The sequence below is a fragment of the Ovis canadensis genome, chromosome 23 (assembly GCF_042477335.2).
Source record: "Ovis canadensis isolate MfBH-ARS-UI-01 breed Bighorn chromosome 23, ARS-UI_OviCan_v2, whole genome shotgun sequence".
In the NCBI taxonomy this organism is placed as follows: domain Eukaryota; kingdom Metazoa; phylum Chordata; class Mammalia; order Artiodactyla; family Bovidae; genus Ovis; species Ovis canadensis.
In genome coordinates, this window is record NC_091267.1 from 58,377,390 (window position 1) to 58,395,124 (window position 17,735).

The 17,735-nt window shown below is 40.3% G+C and overlaps 1 protein-coding gene across 2 annotated transcripts in view; it reads left to right on the forward strand.

Annotated features, from left to right (window-relative positions):
* SETBP1 (SET binding protein 1) overlaps positions 1-16,250 on the forward strand; it is a 412,206-nt gene extending 395,956 nt beyond the window's left edge. Inside the window, exons 7-8 of one of the 2 annotated variants that reach the window (XM_069569051.1) lie at positions 10,839-11,462; positions 13,800-14,021. In XM_069569051.1, the coding sequence (XP_069425152.1) occupies positions 10,839-11,461 (623 nt within the window). In that variant the 3' untranslated portion in view covers position 11,462; positions 13,800-14,021. Of the gene's footprint in view, positions 1-10,838 lie in introns of both variants that reach the window. The other variant, XM_069569052.1, reaches the window with a different exon arrangement.
* Positions 16,251-17,735: the final 1,485 nt, after the last annotated feature.

Here is a 17,735-nt window from a genome sequence, read left to right on the forward strand (position 1 = left end):
GGAGAGGACTTCATTTGAATGAATTCCAGCAGAAACTGGAAAGCACTGGAACCACAACTAGCATTGTTTTCTTTTGTTTTTGCCTTTTCTTTTCCCACTAGGGCTGGAGAATTGCCTCTGGATAAAAGAAAAATGTAAGACTTCTCTTTTCCCTCTCCAACATGAGATGCAATATCCTTTCTGGCAGAAATAATAGAGTTGGGCATACACCTGTGGGCTATGCAAAGTTATTGTTTCTGTGGTACACCCTTCATTTACTAACCAGACACAAACATATGTGAAAGTCTAAAGCAATGGGTGTAAATTGTTTGCTAGTTTTATGAAGAATTCAGGGATATTTCATTGTGTAAACTGACATCTTTTCTTGAGAAACTTCAATAAAGAGAAAAATAGTAGCATGCATTTGAGTCACACGAATCATGCTCAGAAGGGGTTAAAGCAAAAGTTGACATGTGGGTATTCAGATTCTCTGGAAACTTCACAAACCTGGGCCCTCTCTGAGAAAACAAAAATAAGATTCCAGACTTTCACAATAGATTAAAACCAGTAAAATTCAATTTTGCAGATTTAAATAGAAGGCTTGCATTTAAGCTCAAAAACCAATTCCATGTAGCAATGGCCAAGTTTGGTGGCCAAGCTTATGAAAGTGTTTAAGAGAGTTAATTGAGCTTCCATTTAATGTGAACCAACCATGTGATGTTGCTGGAAAAAAAAAAAGGAGGCTTTTTGGTTGTTTTTATGTAGTTCACATTAAGTGTAGTGCCATATGCATTCATCACTTCATACTTGGAAAATCAGTTCCATCCTGGGCAACAAAATTTAAGGTGAGATTTGTCAGATGATTAAATCTCCAGTGGAGGGTAATCAAAATGGAATACAGTCTAGAATTAATTTCATATGAACATAGATGAAGGAATTGAGGACATTTTACCTAGAACAGAGAAGACTTGGAGGTATATAGCTATTTTTACAGAATCATATTTATTCCAAAGGAAACGTCCTGCCAAGGAATTGAGAGATTTGACTGAAGGCACAGTACTGAGGGGTGAAAAATCAAGATGAGAACTTCATTCTCCTAATGTCCCGGTCACTATGTTTTCTATCAGATTGTAAACAAAAGTCTGAGTTTTAAGTAAACAAATGCAATTATTAAGACCAAATAGAAAACAAAACATGAATACCAACCATTTGATGTAATTCTTAAAGTTCTAGCATGGTCAATAAGGATTTATTTCATCCAAGCCTAAATGTTTAAAATGTGAAAATTTTCATAAGATCATGTCTGTTACATCATTCTTTGTTCTTCCTTGTTTTTCTGTTTTCTTTTTCAAAACTTACATGAGAGAAAGAAAATCTCTCGTGCTCACTTATGAACACGTATCTATAATAGCTGGAGTATTATATAAGTGATGGTATTTACAGTTAAGAATACTGCTATGCCACATTTGAGAGGAAAGAAAAGAGAAATAAAGATCCCTTTGAGAGGTTGAAGCTACCCCCACCGCGTGACCACCTGGCATGCTGTGAGACTCAACAGATGTAGCGTCAAACTTTTTGGCATTAACTGCACTTCTATCCAGCCTCTCACGTTGTCTAGTCAGTCTGCTGGGGCTTGAGCCACATGCAACATACAAAAACCGAAGTTGATTGAACACAGAGTCGGGCTAAATGGCTCTAGTATTCCTCAGTTAAAGAGTGCAGCCACTCTCAGTTCCCTCCTCACCAAGCCACTCTGACTCTGTTAAGTATCACTCTCAGAAAAACTCCCAGACTTAAAATTCTTCTGTAGATTCATTCTGGGCAATTCTGGGCAATTCCTACTATATGCACAGTTCACTTTGAAGTTGATCTAGTTGCCCCTATTTCTTGTTTTCTGATCTCTGAGCTCATTCCCTTCACCAAGCTTTCTCAGGCCTGCTAAAGTCCTGGTTCCCTTTCTTAGAGATTCTCCGAGCAACCTGGCAGTGTTCTTGCTCGGCTTAGTCTCTCTATGGAGGCTAGTCGGGGAAGGCAGTCGCACCCCACTCCAGTGCTCTTGACTGGAAAATCCCAAGGACAGAGGAGCCTGGTGGGCTGCAGTCCATAGGGTCGCTAAGAGTTGGACACAACTGAGCAACTTCACTTTCACTTTTCACTTTCATGCATTGGAGAAGGAAATGGCAACCCACTCCAGTGTTCTTGCCTGGAGAATCCCAGGGATGGTGGGAGCCTGGTGGGCTGCCGTGTATGGGGTCGCACAGAGTCGGATACGACTAAAGCGACTTAGCAGCAGCAGGAGGCTAGTCACCGCCGCCTTTATCTGTCCAAAACTGCAGGTGGTTTGTCCAAAACCCAGGCTCATGAAAGGACTGGCATTTTAACCCCATGATCAGAAAAGTCAAGGATTCTGAAAACCTAGGAACCAGGACCTCAGAACTGCCTTTCCAAAACATGGAGGTCAGCATCAAATCCCACTCCAGAGGCTCTCCATGAATGAAACACTCTTTTGACTGTCTTGGAATTGCATGCAATTCAACTAATTCAAGGTGCTCTAGGGAATATGCAGATTAATGATGTTAGGCTTTGGCTTCTAGGGTTTAGAAGCTGAAACAATCCGACAGGAAATATTAATCAAGCATCTACTATGAGAAAGGAACTACAGTTCTCTTCATTATCAGGGGTACAAAGAAGAACACATGCTGTCTTCAAGAAGCTTTAATGACTTCTTAAGCCATGGATTCATAGAAAGTTAAATTCCTCTAGGATTAAATACTCAGTAAATAAAGTCTTCAGGAGGGTAGAAAAATAAAGGAAAACTTTTTAAGCAGTTCAAATTTTTGATCGTGAGGTGATATCAGTAAAACAATTTTGAACATTATCCCCATGTAAATACATATGTGCAGTTTTAAAATGTAAACTTGGAAAGTTGAGACAAAGCTGAAATAAATAATATTCTCAAAATAAATTGAAATTTCATTTACCTATTATTAATGAAACAAAAATATTTTCTCTGTCATCAAAATTTTATACTAATTTTAATATTTTTAATAATGTTTCAGAGAGAACCAAGGATTGCATTTGAATACTTCTTTTCAAAAATCTTGGGTTTTAACACTTGTGACTAAGCAATTTGAAGGTCTCATTTCAAATTCAGTTTGTTTCAATACTTGATAGTAGATGTTATAGATTAAAATGGTATTTCGTATAAACATAGATCCAAAAGGAGAAAGTGCATCATTTTGTTTTAATCATAGCACTGTTTTTTTCAATCCCATCCATCAACTAAGCAAAGGTTTTTGTTGTTGTTGAAATTAGACTAACCAACTTCTTTTATTAACAGTCAGATGGTCTTGCATATCAAAAGGCATTGCGTTTTTTAATGAGCTCAGATCTCTGAAAACATTTCCAATCAATTTCAAAAACTGCTGTCTCCATAAGATGAGTTGGCTTCTAAAAGCAGTTACTTTCTTGCCCATTTTGCCTTAAAGGGGCATTAAGGGCCTTTTTTTGTTTTTTAATAATTGCAAAGTAACATTATAGACAGCCTATTGACAGCACCAAGAAGCTGAAAATATTTAGAATCCTTCTCTCAAAGTAAAAGAAAATTGCCAGATTCATCTTTGAAAATAGCAACTTCTTTATACTACTGCAAGTTTGCTGCAAGGTAACCAATGAAACTGTGTGGTATAACATGTTTCATTGATGTTGTTGGTCTCATTACAAAGTATTTTTAGTATTTTTATTTTTTGTGAAAAAAATTTTTTTTTTTACTGATTGAAGACCTTAATTTTCTAAACTTAACCATGTACAAGACCTGACAACACCCAAAGGGAATAAACTGACGGGATGCCATCAGCCCCTTGAATGCATGTGGTCTCCTCTTTTCCCAGGGACCTCATGCCCAACTGTGACAGGTGACACATTATCTGATACGCAGCCCAAATACGGGCATCATCCACCGTTGTTCCTTATATTAAGTATTAGACTGCTTAACATGGTTTTTATTTTTCAGATAAAAATATAAATTAAAGTATTATTGTTTTTCTTGCAGCCCAGTTTCCTCCTTGGGGAACATACACCCCGCCCGAGAGCCTGCCAATTTAGAACAGGACCCAGATCTGGAGAGGCAGAGAGGAGCCCCCACACATGAACACATAGGCACACACCTACTGCTCCACCTCTCCATAGTCACACTGCTCTCCTCACCTCCTACCTTCCCTTTCCCCACAGAGACATGTGAAATAGGAGCAAAACAAAGACCAGGGTCTCCTCAGCCATTGCAGCGGAGATAAAATGTACCCTCAGCATTGCAGCTGAGATAGAATGTTCTTTCAAAATAAAACCCTAAGAGGAAGTTATCATTTAGTGGTTCAAGCAGTTACTATGCTTTAACAAGCTAGTTACATTTTCAAAGAAACCCCCCAACTATATTAATGTGACTTTCAGAACAGAATGGAAGCACACCATTCTATCGGTGACAAGTCCCCCACATCTGCTAACCCTTAATTCTAAATTATGGCTTTCAAATTGGAAAGCAGTGTTATATCGCACGTGTGCTGATGACCGGCAGTGACTCTGATGTGCCCTGCCCCACAGAGGCCTCACCGGCCAAGGGAACTCGCCATCTTTTTCAAATAAGCTTTTAAGACCAGGACGCAGAAGGTTAATTTAAATTTTAAGGAAGAAAGAAGAAAGATTACATGCCAAGGAAAATTGTTTCATATGTCCTATTAGAAAATAAAAAGTAGCATTAGGAAAATAAGAAATCATTACTGAGTTAAGTACAGAAGTATCAAAAAAAAAAATGCTCAATTTACATGCATGCTAGCATGCATGCGAGCTCAGTCATATTCGACTCTTTGCGACCTCATGGACTGTAGGCCACCAGGCTCCTCTGTCCATGAAATTTTCCAGGCAAGGATACTGGAGTGGGTTGCCATTTCCTCCTCCAGGGGATCTTCCCAACCCAGGGATAAAACCCAAGTCTTCTGCATTGGCAGGCAGATTCTTTACCAGCTGAGCCACCAGGGGAGCTTCATATATCTCACCAGAAAGTAAAAAGTAGCATTAGGAAAACAAGAGATCATCACTGAGTGAAGTACAGAAGTATCCCCAAAATGTACAGTTTACATGGGAGAACAATCAAATTCCCTTGAACTTGTATTTGTTGCCCATGTGTCACATACCAGATCTTGTCCTGCTGTGTGGATAACTCTGGGAGGACATAGGAAAGTCATGGCCTGTGCCTGCAAAGAAATCTAATGTGTATCGACATACAAAGCCCTTCACACTGCATCTCTGTTCCTTGACTGAGGCCAGTGGTGTTCCAGTCCTATCTAACTGCAGACCAGCTCCACTCTGGGCATTTCAACAGTCCCTAAAATTTCTTCACCTTCCCAATAGCAAGAAGAAATCTAATTAGTTTAGAGATAAATTTGTCTCCCTCTTTAACCCATTCAAAACTTTACAAAACCAGAATGTGTCTTGCTTACGGGCAGAGTCTCTAAAAGATTAGTACCTGTTTCTTAAGAAAATTCTGTATACAGCTAAGCTTCATTAGCCCTTATCTTGCTCGCAGTGCTTACACAACATCTATAAAGTCAATGTGCAAAAGGAGTGCTAAGTCCAATGTTTGATTATCATAAAAGAAGTAGCAGAATCAACAAATGTTGGTGAGCCAAGCATCTGATAATGGGAGCAAATAAGAAATTCAAGATGTGGATCAAAACCAACTTAACCATTTGCATGGCAATTTTAAGTACAGAAAAAATCTACAAGATGATTTGCATTGCAGAGTTATGAAGAAATGAATTCATATTTTGCCTTGGCCACTCATAATTATTCTTTAAGACTAACAAAGAACAGGCAAGATATAGGACAATTATAGGAACGAGAGCAAATGTGGAATCAATCTTGCTGCAAGAGACCAGAAATTACTGTCTAATAATGAAACAATTTGAAGAGAGAAAAATCTGTTAACATTTAGAGGGACAGTGAAATCATAAGCAATAAAGAGAAAGATTTGTGACTATCAAACCCTGCCAAATCCAAAGCCTTCCTCTCCACCACACTAAGATTTCAAAATTATTAGATGAAATAAATGTCGTAGAAAGCTACCTCACATTTGGTACGGCAATTGATAATGAGTATAGGAAAGAATTTGGGCTTCTTTTGTAGCTCAGCTGGTAAAGAATCCGTCTGCAATGTGGGAGACCTAGGTTTGATCCCTGTGTTAGGAAGATCCCCTGAAGAAGGGAAAGGCTACCCGCTCCAGTATTCTGGCCTGGAGAATTCCATGGACTGTAGTGTCCAGGAGGTCGCAAAGTGTCAGACGTGACTGAGCAACTTTCACTTTCACTTCCTTTCATAGGAAAGAATTATAATACAGAAGAGAACATTAAGAGCATCTAGTCTAACTGTTCAACATAACAGATGAAAAAGGGGAGACCTAGAAAGGGCTAACAGTTTCATCCTAATTCAACTTGGTTTCCAGCTGTCCCTGCCCAGAGCCCTTCCTACTGACCTGCACTCTGGTGCTACTCACACACAACATAATGAGCTCGCACTAAAAGTTTGCATAATACTTATAGGATACAATACAATTCAGATGTTCAGTAGATGGGAAACTCCTCAAAAACTGTAATATAAAAAAGAAAGAGGGATATTTAGTCTTAACACGTGAGGCCATCACCGGAGGTTGGACCACAACACATGTTTATGCAATTAGTTACAAAATAAAACCCAGAGCACTCATTCATTCTCCCACCCCATTCAGCCAGGAGGATAGCTACCAGCAGGAGTTTTCCAGGAGATGATATATGACCTTTACTGAGGACATTTCTTATTCTTCTAAAGTTATTTAGGTAAAACAGAGCCCAAGAGTATGAAAAGCAGAACACTCTGACCCTTGCCAATCGTAAGATCCTAAGAAAGATGTCTTACTGACACTAATTATTTCTATTTTTTAACCATGGATTATGGAACTAGCAAGTATATATCAGAGTAGTAGAATAGCATACTCAGCTTCAACATAATCAACTCATGGCAATCGTTTCAGGAATACTTCCACTCCCCTCTTCCTTCCTTTATTATTTTGAAGCCAGGGCCAGATGATATTGTATGATTTCACCTATTAATAATTTAGTAGGTATTTCTAAAAGGAAGGTACTTTTAAAACAGATCACAGTGCAATTATCACACCTAAGAAACTTAGCAACAATTATATCAAGAAATGCCTAGATATTATTAAAATTTCTAAGAATTTATAAAGTATCTCTTGACAATTTGTTTAAATTGGCATCCACATGTGGTCATTTTATATCTTCTCTGTTTTAATTTACAGCTCCACCCTCCCCTCCTCCCTCTCCTCCTCCCTCCCCTCTAACCTCCTCTCCACCCTCCCCTTCTTCCTCCCCTCCGCCCAGCTTATTTGTTGAGACCCCAGGTTGTTTGCCAGGAGCTTCCCAGAGTCTGTGCTTTACTGGATGATCCGTATGTGTCCTCAGTGTTCTATAGTCCTTGGGCTAGAGCTGAGTTGCCCAATATGTTAGCCACTAGCCCATGTACCTATTTAACTTTAAATTAAATTAAAAATTCAATTCCTCAGTCACACTTGCCACATGTCAAGTGCCCCGTAACCACATGTGACTAACGGCTACTGTATGAGACAGCATGAATACAGACCAGTTCCACCACTGCAGACATTTCTATTGGACAATGCTACTCTAGAGGCTTAATAAAGTCCCATGAGGTAGCTTTGGAGGAAAGAAATGTTGAAATCTCAGCCACTCAGTCTTTGACTCAATTAATCTACACAGGAGTCACTTTAAACTTTCACACCTGGTCATTGAAAATGAGATAAAAATTCAAGGGATCTGTGTGTTTATAATTTACATAAATGGTATGCTTACAAACACTCATTTTCTTTTTTTATTCAATTGTTTTTAGATTCAGCCATGTTGATATGTAGTTTATTCCTTTTAACAGATGTGCAGTATTTCATTGGGTGAATCACAGTGATTCATTCTCTTTTAAATTAATATTTAGATTGTTTTAAGTCTTCTGTAACATACACTGAGCTTCAAGGGACATCATCAGCCTCCTGTCACACATGAGCAAAGGAGGCAACCTGGCTGTAGGATCTCTGGGGCACTGGGCACACCCATCTGCAACACTAGTAGTTATTGCCCAATCACTTCCCCAAATCATCGTGACAATTTGCTTTCCTGTCAACACTGTGCAAGTCTTCCTACTTCCTTACAGGATTACAAATATCAGGTAGTCTCAGACTTTTAATTTTTACCAATACAGGTTCACATATATGCAGTCAAAGTACAAATTCAAGCAGGGAAAGGGAAGGAAATGAAATTGATGATGGAGCACTGACTGAACTGATTCTGTAATGTCTTCTTGCTTAAAAAATAAATAAAGTATGTATGGCAAAAAGTAATGTTTATTAAATGTGAATGGTGGGTACAAAAGAGTTGGTTATAGTATTTTCAGTGTTGTTTGGTAGGTTTAAAATACTCAGAATGAATTATTTCATAATTTTTAGTGTAAGGGTTTAATAAAATATGTATCATGTAAGAAATTATTGAATATGGGATTATCTACTATGTTCCTTTTTGTTTGTATGACATTTCATGCTCAAAAAAGTATTGAGATGAAATATCCATTGGTTGTATTTGCTCCAGATGACCTCCAGTTCAGCTCACAGTTTTCTAGTCAAACTTTAATCATTGAACATTGCCAGCTAATTGCCCCAAATGATTTATTTTGGAACTGTTTCCTATATCGTGTGTCACAAAGCATTTTCTTCTCTTTGAATGATATAAACTAAAAAGAAGGTGAACTGCTCGTGGACCTTTTGTTTGGAACGATGCCAATTGTTTTGTGGAGTATTTCTGACTAGTTTTCCTTTCCTCGTGAGCAGTGTGGACAAGGTAAATGGCTTGGCTCTGACATGGAAACTTGCTGTCAGTGTCACGATATTTCCAATGGTCAATTTAAAAATCTAAACTAAAACTCCTTTAGAGAAGAATAAAAGACAGTAATGATCAGTGTGATTCATCAGTCAAGAAACAATGTTTAAATCCCTGCCATGTACGAGGCCCCATGCCATGCCCTGTGAGGGACATGAAGACCGACAGAAGTCGGCCTCTGTGTCGGAAAACTTACAATCGAGCGAGCTTTTCTTTTTACAACACTAACTACAAAAAATCTATTTTGTAGTCAGAAGCTCACTCTGGCTTTGTTCTATTTTGATCTTTATAACTTATTTTAAAGATTGTTCAGTAGGTATTCATTGCACAGTAAGTCTCACAATGACCTTTGGCCAAAAGCAGTACCATTTTGGCCTGTCCTATGGAACTCAGAGCTTCCCACTCCATGAAGCCCATGGCATAAATAACTTCAAATAAAACCCTCCAGGAGATCTGTGTCAGGCACAGCATGAGAGAGAGATGGGGAAAAGCAGGGAAAGAACCATGCCAGAGTGCCCAAGAGTAAGTGACAGCGGTGTCTGTGTTCTTGCCAGGTTTTCCTCATCTCCCTTAAGATATTTATTCTGCTTCTCCACTAACAGTTGAAAAACTGCAGGATGACACAACAAACCACCATGCTAAAATGAAACACATTTGCTTTTAGGCCTGCAGCGTTTTTGTAGTGTTGACAACAACTACATGGGCTTCTTTGGGGATGCGCATTTAGTATAAATCACAGCAGCAAAGAACTAAGGACACACTTCTTAAGCTTGTAAGTGGCCAGAGGGAGGAGCCAATGTGAAGATAGGGCAGCTGGATGTGTGTGAGTGCCTGTGTGTGTATGTGTGTATACACATTTATAGACAGGTGTGCCTCTAGTGAACAACACAAAGAGGAAGAACAATCTAGAGGAAAGGTCTGCTCCATCTTGAAGCTATTCACACTTTATGGTGTCTGAACTTCAAAATGAAGCAGTTCTGAAGGCTATTTAGTGGTGGCAGTACAGGACTTCCTGCGACTAGAAGTTTGGCTCATAAAATAGAGGTGCATCTGGCCACCAGGACATGAAAAGAGTTCTTTGCAAACAACAGCCCAGTAGCAGGAGTGTAAATGATTCAGAAACACCTGGCTGGTATTTTCCTTGGGGATTCCAGAAGATGCACTAGTTAAGAAAGATGTGGTCAATTGGACATCATCAGGCAAGTTGACAGGTCCAGACCATTGTTGGGGGTGGGGGTGGGGGCGGAATTAAGAGAGATAAGGTCATCCCAAATATAGTGTTCCTAACAGAATTCTCCCTCTGTCAGTGGAGGATGGTTAGGGATATAATAGATTCAGTTCCGGATTCTAGTTCAGGTCAAGGCATCTCCTTTTTGAGGTTGATGGTACAAACGAATGAGTCAGATTTTCTGATCCAGAGGGCTGCTTGTCATTTTATCCTTTCAGCATCTTTTGCCAAAAAAAGAAAGTATAGCCTAATGCTAAATTAAATTAGATCAGAGGTCAGAGAGCTGAATAAAAAAATAAAAGCTGTAATAGAAAAACAATGGAAGACTTTATATTGTGATTCTGACATTGACTTCCCTGGCAGATCTTCCTACATGGTGTGAACCTGTTTCCAAACTTAAAAATGGGAACAAGAGTATTTCATGGGATTTCTGTGGAGACTGAAATAATGATATACTTTGTACACATACTATTAAACCCATGTTTATGTCTTTTAATTTTCATAGAAAAGAATTAATAGTGGGTACTGAGTCATAGCATCAACTTTCCATCATCTTCATAGCCAAATATAATGCCAGTTGTCACTGAAAAGACTGGGTTTAAGACAGCCGGCATCCTGTGATCAGTTTCTTCTCTCTTCCCTTCCTGCAGCCAGCTCCTCCCTGAAGAAGCGATTTAAGCGGCGGGAGATCGAAGCAATCCAGTGCGAGGTGCGGAAGATGTGCAACTACACCAAGATTCTGTCCACCAAGAAGAACCTGGACCACGTGAACAAGATCCTGAAGGCCAAGCGGCTGCAGAGACAATCAAAGACGGGCAACAACTTTGTCAAGAAGAGGAGAGGGCGTCCCCGGAAGCAGCCCACGCAGTTCGATGAGGACTCCAGAGACCAAATGCCAGTGCTGGAAAAATGCATCGACCTTCCCAGCAAACGGGGTCAGAAGCCGAGCCTGAGCCCGCTCGTTTTGGAGCCGGCCGCCAGCCAAGACACCATCATGGCCACCATCGAGGCGGTCATCCACATGGCCCGGGAGGCGCCGCCCCTGCCCCCGCCGCCGCCCCCGCCCCTCCCGCCGCCTCCACCACCCCCGCCGCCCCCGCCGCCCCCTCTGCCCAAGACCCCCAGAGGAGGTGGGAAGAGGAAACACAAACCTCAGCCTCCGGCCCAGCCCCCGCAGCAGGCGCCCCCGCCACAGCCCCTTCCCCCGGAAGAGGAAGTGAAAGCCAAAAGGCAGAGGAAGTCGCGAGGGAGTGAGAGCGATGTCCTTCCCTAGGGTGGGTCTGGGCGTCCGAACCTGGGGCCGGGGGTGGACTTACGCGTTGGAAGTGCAGTGAGCCGGGCTGGGCGGAATCTCCGCCGCAGGGACACCATGCCCTGCGCTCCAGAAGCTGGGCAGGGGCAGAATCGGGCCAGAGGACGGGGTTGAGCCTTCAGGAGCTCTTGGCAAAGCAAAGCAAGGGGACGTTTTCAAAAGAATGGGTGTGTGCGTGCGTGTGTGTTTGCGCGCGTGCGTGTGTGTTTCACAGCAGTTCCCACCAAGCAGCACTTCAGTATGGCTAGTTCCTTGACAGGCAGCAAGAGACCCATCCCGGAGGAAAAAGTTGGTGGTGCTCCCTGAAAGCCGCCAGACCTCCTGCAGCCAAGGTGCACCCTTGATTCCATTGCAGTTACTGGACAGGAAGATTGAAAGGGAAACGCCCTCAATTAGGAAACATTCCAAGGGGAGAAAAGTGGCAAATTTCTCAACTGGCTGTGTTGTAATCCACTTCCATTTTAATTGGTTTTTATTTCTTCTGGTTTTTCGAGCTAGGCTAGGCTTTGGGGCACCAAAATCATCTTCAGGTGACCTGAATCTTTCTGTCAACAATACGGTTTCTCAGATAGACTGATGTCATCGGAGGGTGAAATTCTAGTGATAGGCAACCTCAGACATGCATTCAGTCTTTTGTGTGTTTCTTCTACCACACATACACTGATTTTTAGCATCATTTGTTCCAGCTTTTTCTTTGCACATGTGCTTCCATGTACCTTTTCATTACCTTTCATGCCTAAATAATGTAAACCTTACCCGTGTCGTCATGTTCATCCTTGGCATGCTGTTCCAAGGAACTTGGCTTTGAATCCCAGTCATTGTGAAACAAATACTTAGTATTGATAGAGCCTTTTAAAAATAAGTAATTTAGAGCAACTGAAGATATGTTGACCCAGGTATCAATCAGGTTATTTTTATATGTAAAACATGTCAGCGAAGTATAGACAGATTAAAATGGTTTTAATGCCCCATAGAAAATGGAATAACTGACAAATCACCAAAAATTGAAACCCCGGACCCACCAGAAAGACAAGTGTCTAGCAATGCCTTGGTGTGTGATTTTTTTTTTTTTCCAAACAGATAACTGTCAAAGGTCATTGAAAAAAAAAAAAGGGAGCAAAAAGACAATTGAAGTCCATTATCTCTTTTCATGAAAGCAGATGGGGTTAAGTGTTCTTATCTGGGAAAAAAGAAAGGAAATGCTCAAAGGGTGTCACCACTCCAATCCTATCACATCACCTTGGACAAAGTATCCAAGTTGTGGTTGCCTTAATAAACTGAAACATTTTGTACATAATGTAATTATAAGTCTATCAGTCTGCATGGATGCAAACTGTGTGTGACAAATCGTCTTTTAAATGGTCAATTTCAACTGTACATTTCTCATCCAAGTTGTACTCTAGCCATTGGTTTAGCGTGGACAGATATTCCATCTCTTTTATCCGTTTCCACAGCCCAAGTGAAACATGTTAAGAAACTCAGAATGAATATAAAGTTATTCCGTTGCCATAGATGTTTTCTAAAAGTCAGATGTGGAAACTTCAAATAAGTATTTTCAATTTCCTTCCCCAGACCTCCCCCTTATCTTCCCTAAGACATCAAATACCTGGTATGGTAGATTATAAAAAGAGAGACACTAAGAGACAGAATTAAATTTTCCAATGAGAATGAGAATATCTGGTTTACCTACAGATTGCTTCTTTACAGAAAGTTGGGAACAGCAGAAAATTGTATTATTACTTCAGAACACAACATTATTTCCTTAGAAGAAGAGGATTTTTGTTGGGAACATAGAGTAAGGGATGGCTTATCTATCAGAGTAAATGTTTAAATTCCAAGTTAATATGCTTGCAAACATCACTGCTCTGTCATGGCACCAGCAGTTGGTTGAAATTACCCACAGAGTCATCCTATTGTGCGCTATCACCCCAGACTTCACATCGTGTGCTGCTACTAAGTCAGTAGCATTTAATCCCAGCATATGTGAGTTTAAAGGAATGCAGTCTCCTGTTCGAAGTTTATATCTTAGATACTCAGTTTATGACCTAGGTTGACCTTTGGCATTTCACACGGGTTGAACAGCAAAATCAAACCAACCACTTTAAATTTGTCATTCCTAAGCCATATCTGAGTGGTTCCAAAGTCATTCAAGAGGAAGGTTTAAATTATCCCTGCTCACCCCACCATTGCTATGAAAGAGCACCCATTTTCATTCCAATTAAGCCATAAAGAGGTTTCTCTCTTGTTGGATTTTGAAAATAATTGATTTCATTCTTTCTTTTGCCCTTCTTCCTTCCAGTGTTGGACTGTTTCCCCAACCAAATCTGTGAGCAGACTAAATCTTCCTGCAGAGAGGAATAAGCTGACACTCTCTAAGCTTCTTAAGGAAGGACCTAAAGCTCAATTGGCATTAACCTCTGGTAGGTGAGAAATTTCAAATAACTCTAGGATACATTAGAATTTCCAAACCAACGAAAGGTATTCCAGGAGAGGTACAGCAGACTTATACCTTATACATAAATTCAGTTCGCTAGTGGTCATGTGAGTCAAATGCAGATCTTCTACATTTATGATCCCAAGACTAGATTGGAAAACTACAGAAGAGCAAAAGTGAGATAAGCTAATCCATTGTTTGGAGGTGGATGCAAGTTTTGTCACAGGGCTTCTCTTTCCCATCAAGTTCTTCCCTCAGTATCGCATTACTTTGATTTTTTTTTTCTTTTGCTTTCTATTAACCTAACTCATCTTTCTAATATGACCATTTCCTCATTTTCCAACTACCCCCTTTGCATTAGCCTCTCCTGTCCAGGCTCAATATGGGGCCAGTCTCATTTCACATCTTATTGGTAGCAGAACCAGTGTTAGAACCCAACTCTCCTGACATGCACTGGGGAGGTCTCTTAGCCACTCAACACTGCTTTCTGTGGCTGCATATTTAGAGAAAATGCACGAGACTCCATAAACCGCTCCAAAAGTACTTCATAATAAGAGAAATTCCTTGGTGTACTTTTCTGTTCCCTGCAAGACTTGCCTTCAGCAAGGAGGCACTTAATATGGACCCACTTATATGGAATCTGATTAGGGGTAAGCAAAGGGTGAAATCGGTATAAAAATCACCTTGAGGGTGATGATGGGTCTCTGAGCCATCTTTCTAAGTGGCTGGGGAGCCGCTTGCTTTTCAACCGCTCATCTCAAATGAGAGGAACAGAGATTAACTTCCTCTAATGTATGGCTCCCACTACAACCCAAGGAAGACAGGTTGAAGGAAAGGAGAGCATGTCAGGGCTGGCTCGTGATTTGACAGGCCTGGGACTCAACAGCCACTGACAGCCCCGAGTAGGTGACTAAGGGCCGACAGGATTAGCATGTTAACTTGGCTGCTGTCCGGAGTGGGAGGCCACATTTGATGGCAGTCAGAGTTTGTGTTCTGGGCATTGCTGGTTCTATAAATATGATAAGCAAGTGGTGACAGAATTATAGTATAAGGTGATGTACTACATGGAGATCATAAAGGATTTGGTTTTAGGACTTAAGTAGAAAATCCACTCCTACAGCTTATTACCCGACAATATTCAGATAATGAGCTTTTGGAGAATATTATTTCCCTACCACTAGGAAGATTTACCTGGGAACTGTCTAAAGTCTATACATATATTTCCAAAGCCTTTAAATGCCAACTGTAGCATGGGGGTCGGGGGGAGGTGGCAGAAGCTGAAATGCCTCAAAAGCCATTTAAGTGTTACATTGCAGGATTTTCAGTCCTTCACATTATGTAAAAGTAGATAAATATAGACATTATTCTCAGTTCTACCCTATAATATCACAATGGTCCACATGCCAGAGCTTACAGACAATGTCATCACAGTGCCTAGAAACTCGAACTGTAATATACCGTAGCATTTTCTTGGTGTTTTTTAAAGTTTCCTTCCACAACACCAGGCTCCCTCTGCCTCTTGTTTCTTGGAGAGTTTGCCCTACTGATGAGTCTGCCTCCCTTGTTGGACTCAGTCACTTGGGGAACAGTCTTAGAAGCACATATCAACCAAGGAAGAAACTTCCTGGATATCTCTTGCCCACTTGCCCAGGTATAATAAACACTAAAGGGGGAAAAATTGAAAAGAGCTGCCACTGGTCAACACAGAAGGGCAGTTCCAGCTTAGGTTGGTGTCTTTCTTTTTCTTCCTTTTTTTTTAAAAAAAAAATCTATTTCTTAAATAATAATAAATGCACATGATGTGTTAAATATGTATATATATATTTCAAAAGAAAAAATGGGGCACAAGATTGTCTTACAAGTCGTGCTGGCTAATTTTTAGTTTGTATTCATAAGTGGTTTTTAAAAGCCTTTTTTAAAGTGTAATTTGCATGTTCTACTTTGATTGTATGTAAACATATTTTAGAACAAAAAATGTATTTGTATTTTATTGAATATAGAGGCAAGAAAAATTGTACATTGTTTGAAATGTTCTTTTTGTAACAGTTTTTATTCATAAAGCATTTTTGTACATTTAAAATGAACATGGACTTGCTGTTATTTGAGGCGTAGATACATCTGGCATGCTTTACTGTCATGCTCCTCCATGGTCTTAGATGTTGGGTTTTAAACATTTTTTCTAAAAGAAAGCTCAGTCTTTTTCGCTACCAGATCAGGTTAGCACAGTATAGAGCACTTAACTATTAAAAAAAAAAAAGTTAATCCTATTCATATGTTATTCATTGTGTGAAATTAAAGACATTCAATTCAGTCTAACATGAGTTGTGAATTCTTTTGTTTTATTTTCCATCTGGTTCACATCACTAAGAAGTTTAATAGCATTTGGGGGTCTTTGCTCACACCAACTGGATATAGAATCATTGAGAAAATTCTCACCAAATTTCTGCCTTTTGTATGATTCTGGGAAGTACATCTTGGGCAAGATTTGAGTCTGATTTACAGGGTTACTGTTCAGAATTTATTACACCTGGACATAAAGCCAAGCCGGATTCAAAGAACTAGTCAGAACTCTGTTGAAAGCAATCCAAATGTAGTATAAGATATTGGCGACCCATCCTATCCTAAAATTTTAGAAGAACATTATGGATTAAGCCTTCTTACTAAATATCCCATGATGTTAAATAGCTAAAGGATGGATCCCCGGCTGGCCTTAAAGTTTTACTGGAGTGATAGGAAAAGCTATTTAATCAACCATAGGCAGTTACTGACCACGTATCCAAAACTCCCAGTCTTTGCAAGACCCGAAAGGTGTCGAGGAATATACAATCCTTGCTCTGAAGGAACTTATAAGGTTGGCATGTGGAAAATAAACTATAGTTCTAGGCAGAATATGGCAAGCAGTAAAAGAGTGATGGAGTCTCATAAGGAGGGTGGAGCCCTTGAGGTGGCACTTTCTTCTGTTCCTACTCTTCATGTTCTAGTTTTTATATTCAGAAATGGATTTTAAGAGCCCTTTTAAAAGTGTAGTTTGCATACTCTACTTTGAGAACATGTAAACATATATATTTATATATTTTTCATTTCCTTTCTTTATCTTCTGATGCACCACTTCAAAAAGCCAACAAGGTAAGTAGGAAATGTTACAGCTCTGCACCCTTAACCATCAACCTGACCCAATGGAACATTTATTACGACTTTTGATATTTGAAGCACACACAGTGGAATAACAGGAATCTTGTGGAATGAACAGCAGTCTTGAAGAGTGGATTATTAGGGCAGTCCCCAGGGTGGTTGGAATCCTAATGCTTTAGACAGTCACCTGAGACTCAGAGAATTTAGTCAGCAATCTCTATCAAAGTAGAATTTGCCCTCCTTCCTCTGCCAACTGTCTTGCACTGAACCTTCCCAACCCAGGGATTGAACCCAGGTCTCCCACATTGCAGGCGAGTTCTTTACCAGCTGAGCCACAAGGGAAGCCCAAGAATACTGGAGTGGGTACGCTATCCCTTCTCCAGCAGATCTTCCCAACCCAAGAATCGAACCAGGGTCTCCTGCATTGCAGGTGAGTTCTTTACCAACTGAGCTATCAGGGAAGCCTGCACTGAACCAGGGAATTTTAATACCTCATATAGTCCTCTTTCATTAGACTGTTGGTATTTCTGAAATCAGCAAGGACTCCCAGGGGTGTACCTAATCTCTTCCCACCAACTTCTTATGTAGGGACAAAGCTGTCACCATGAAACTGATTGGCTCAACCTTTAGGGTTTTTCGTCAGTCCAGAGAATAGCAACATGCTGACAG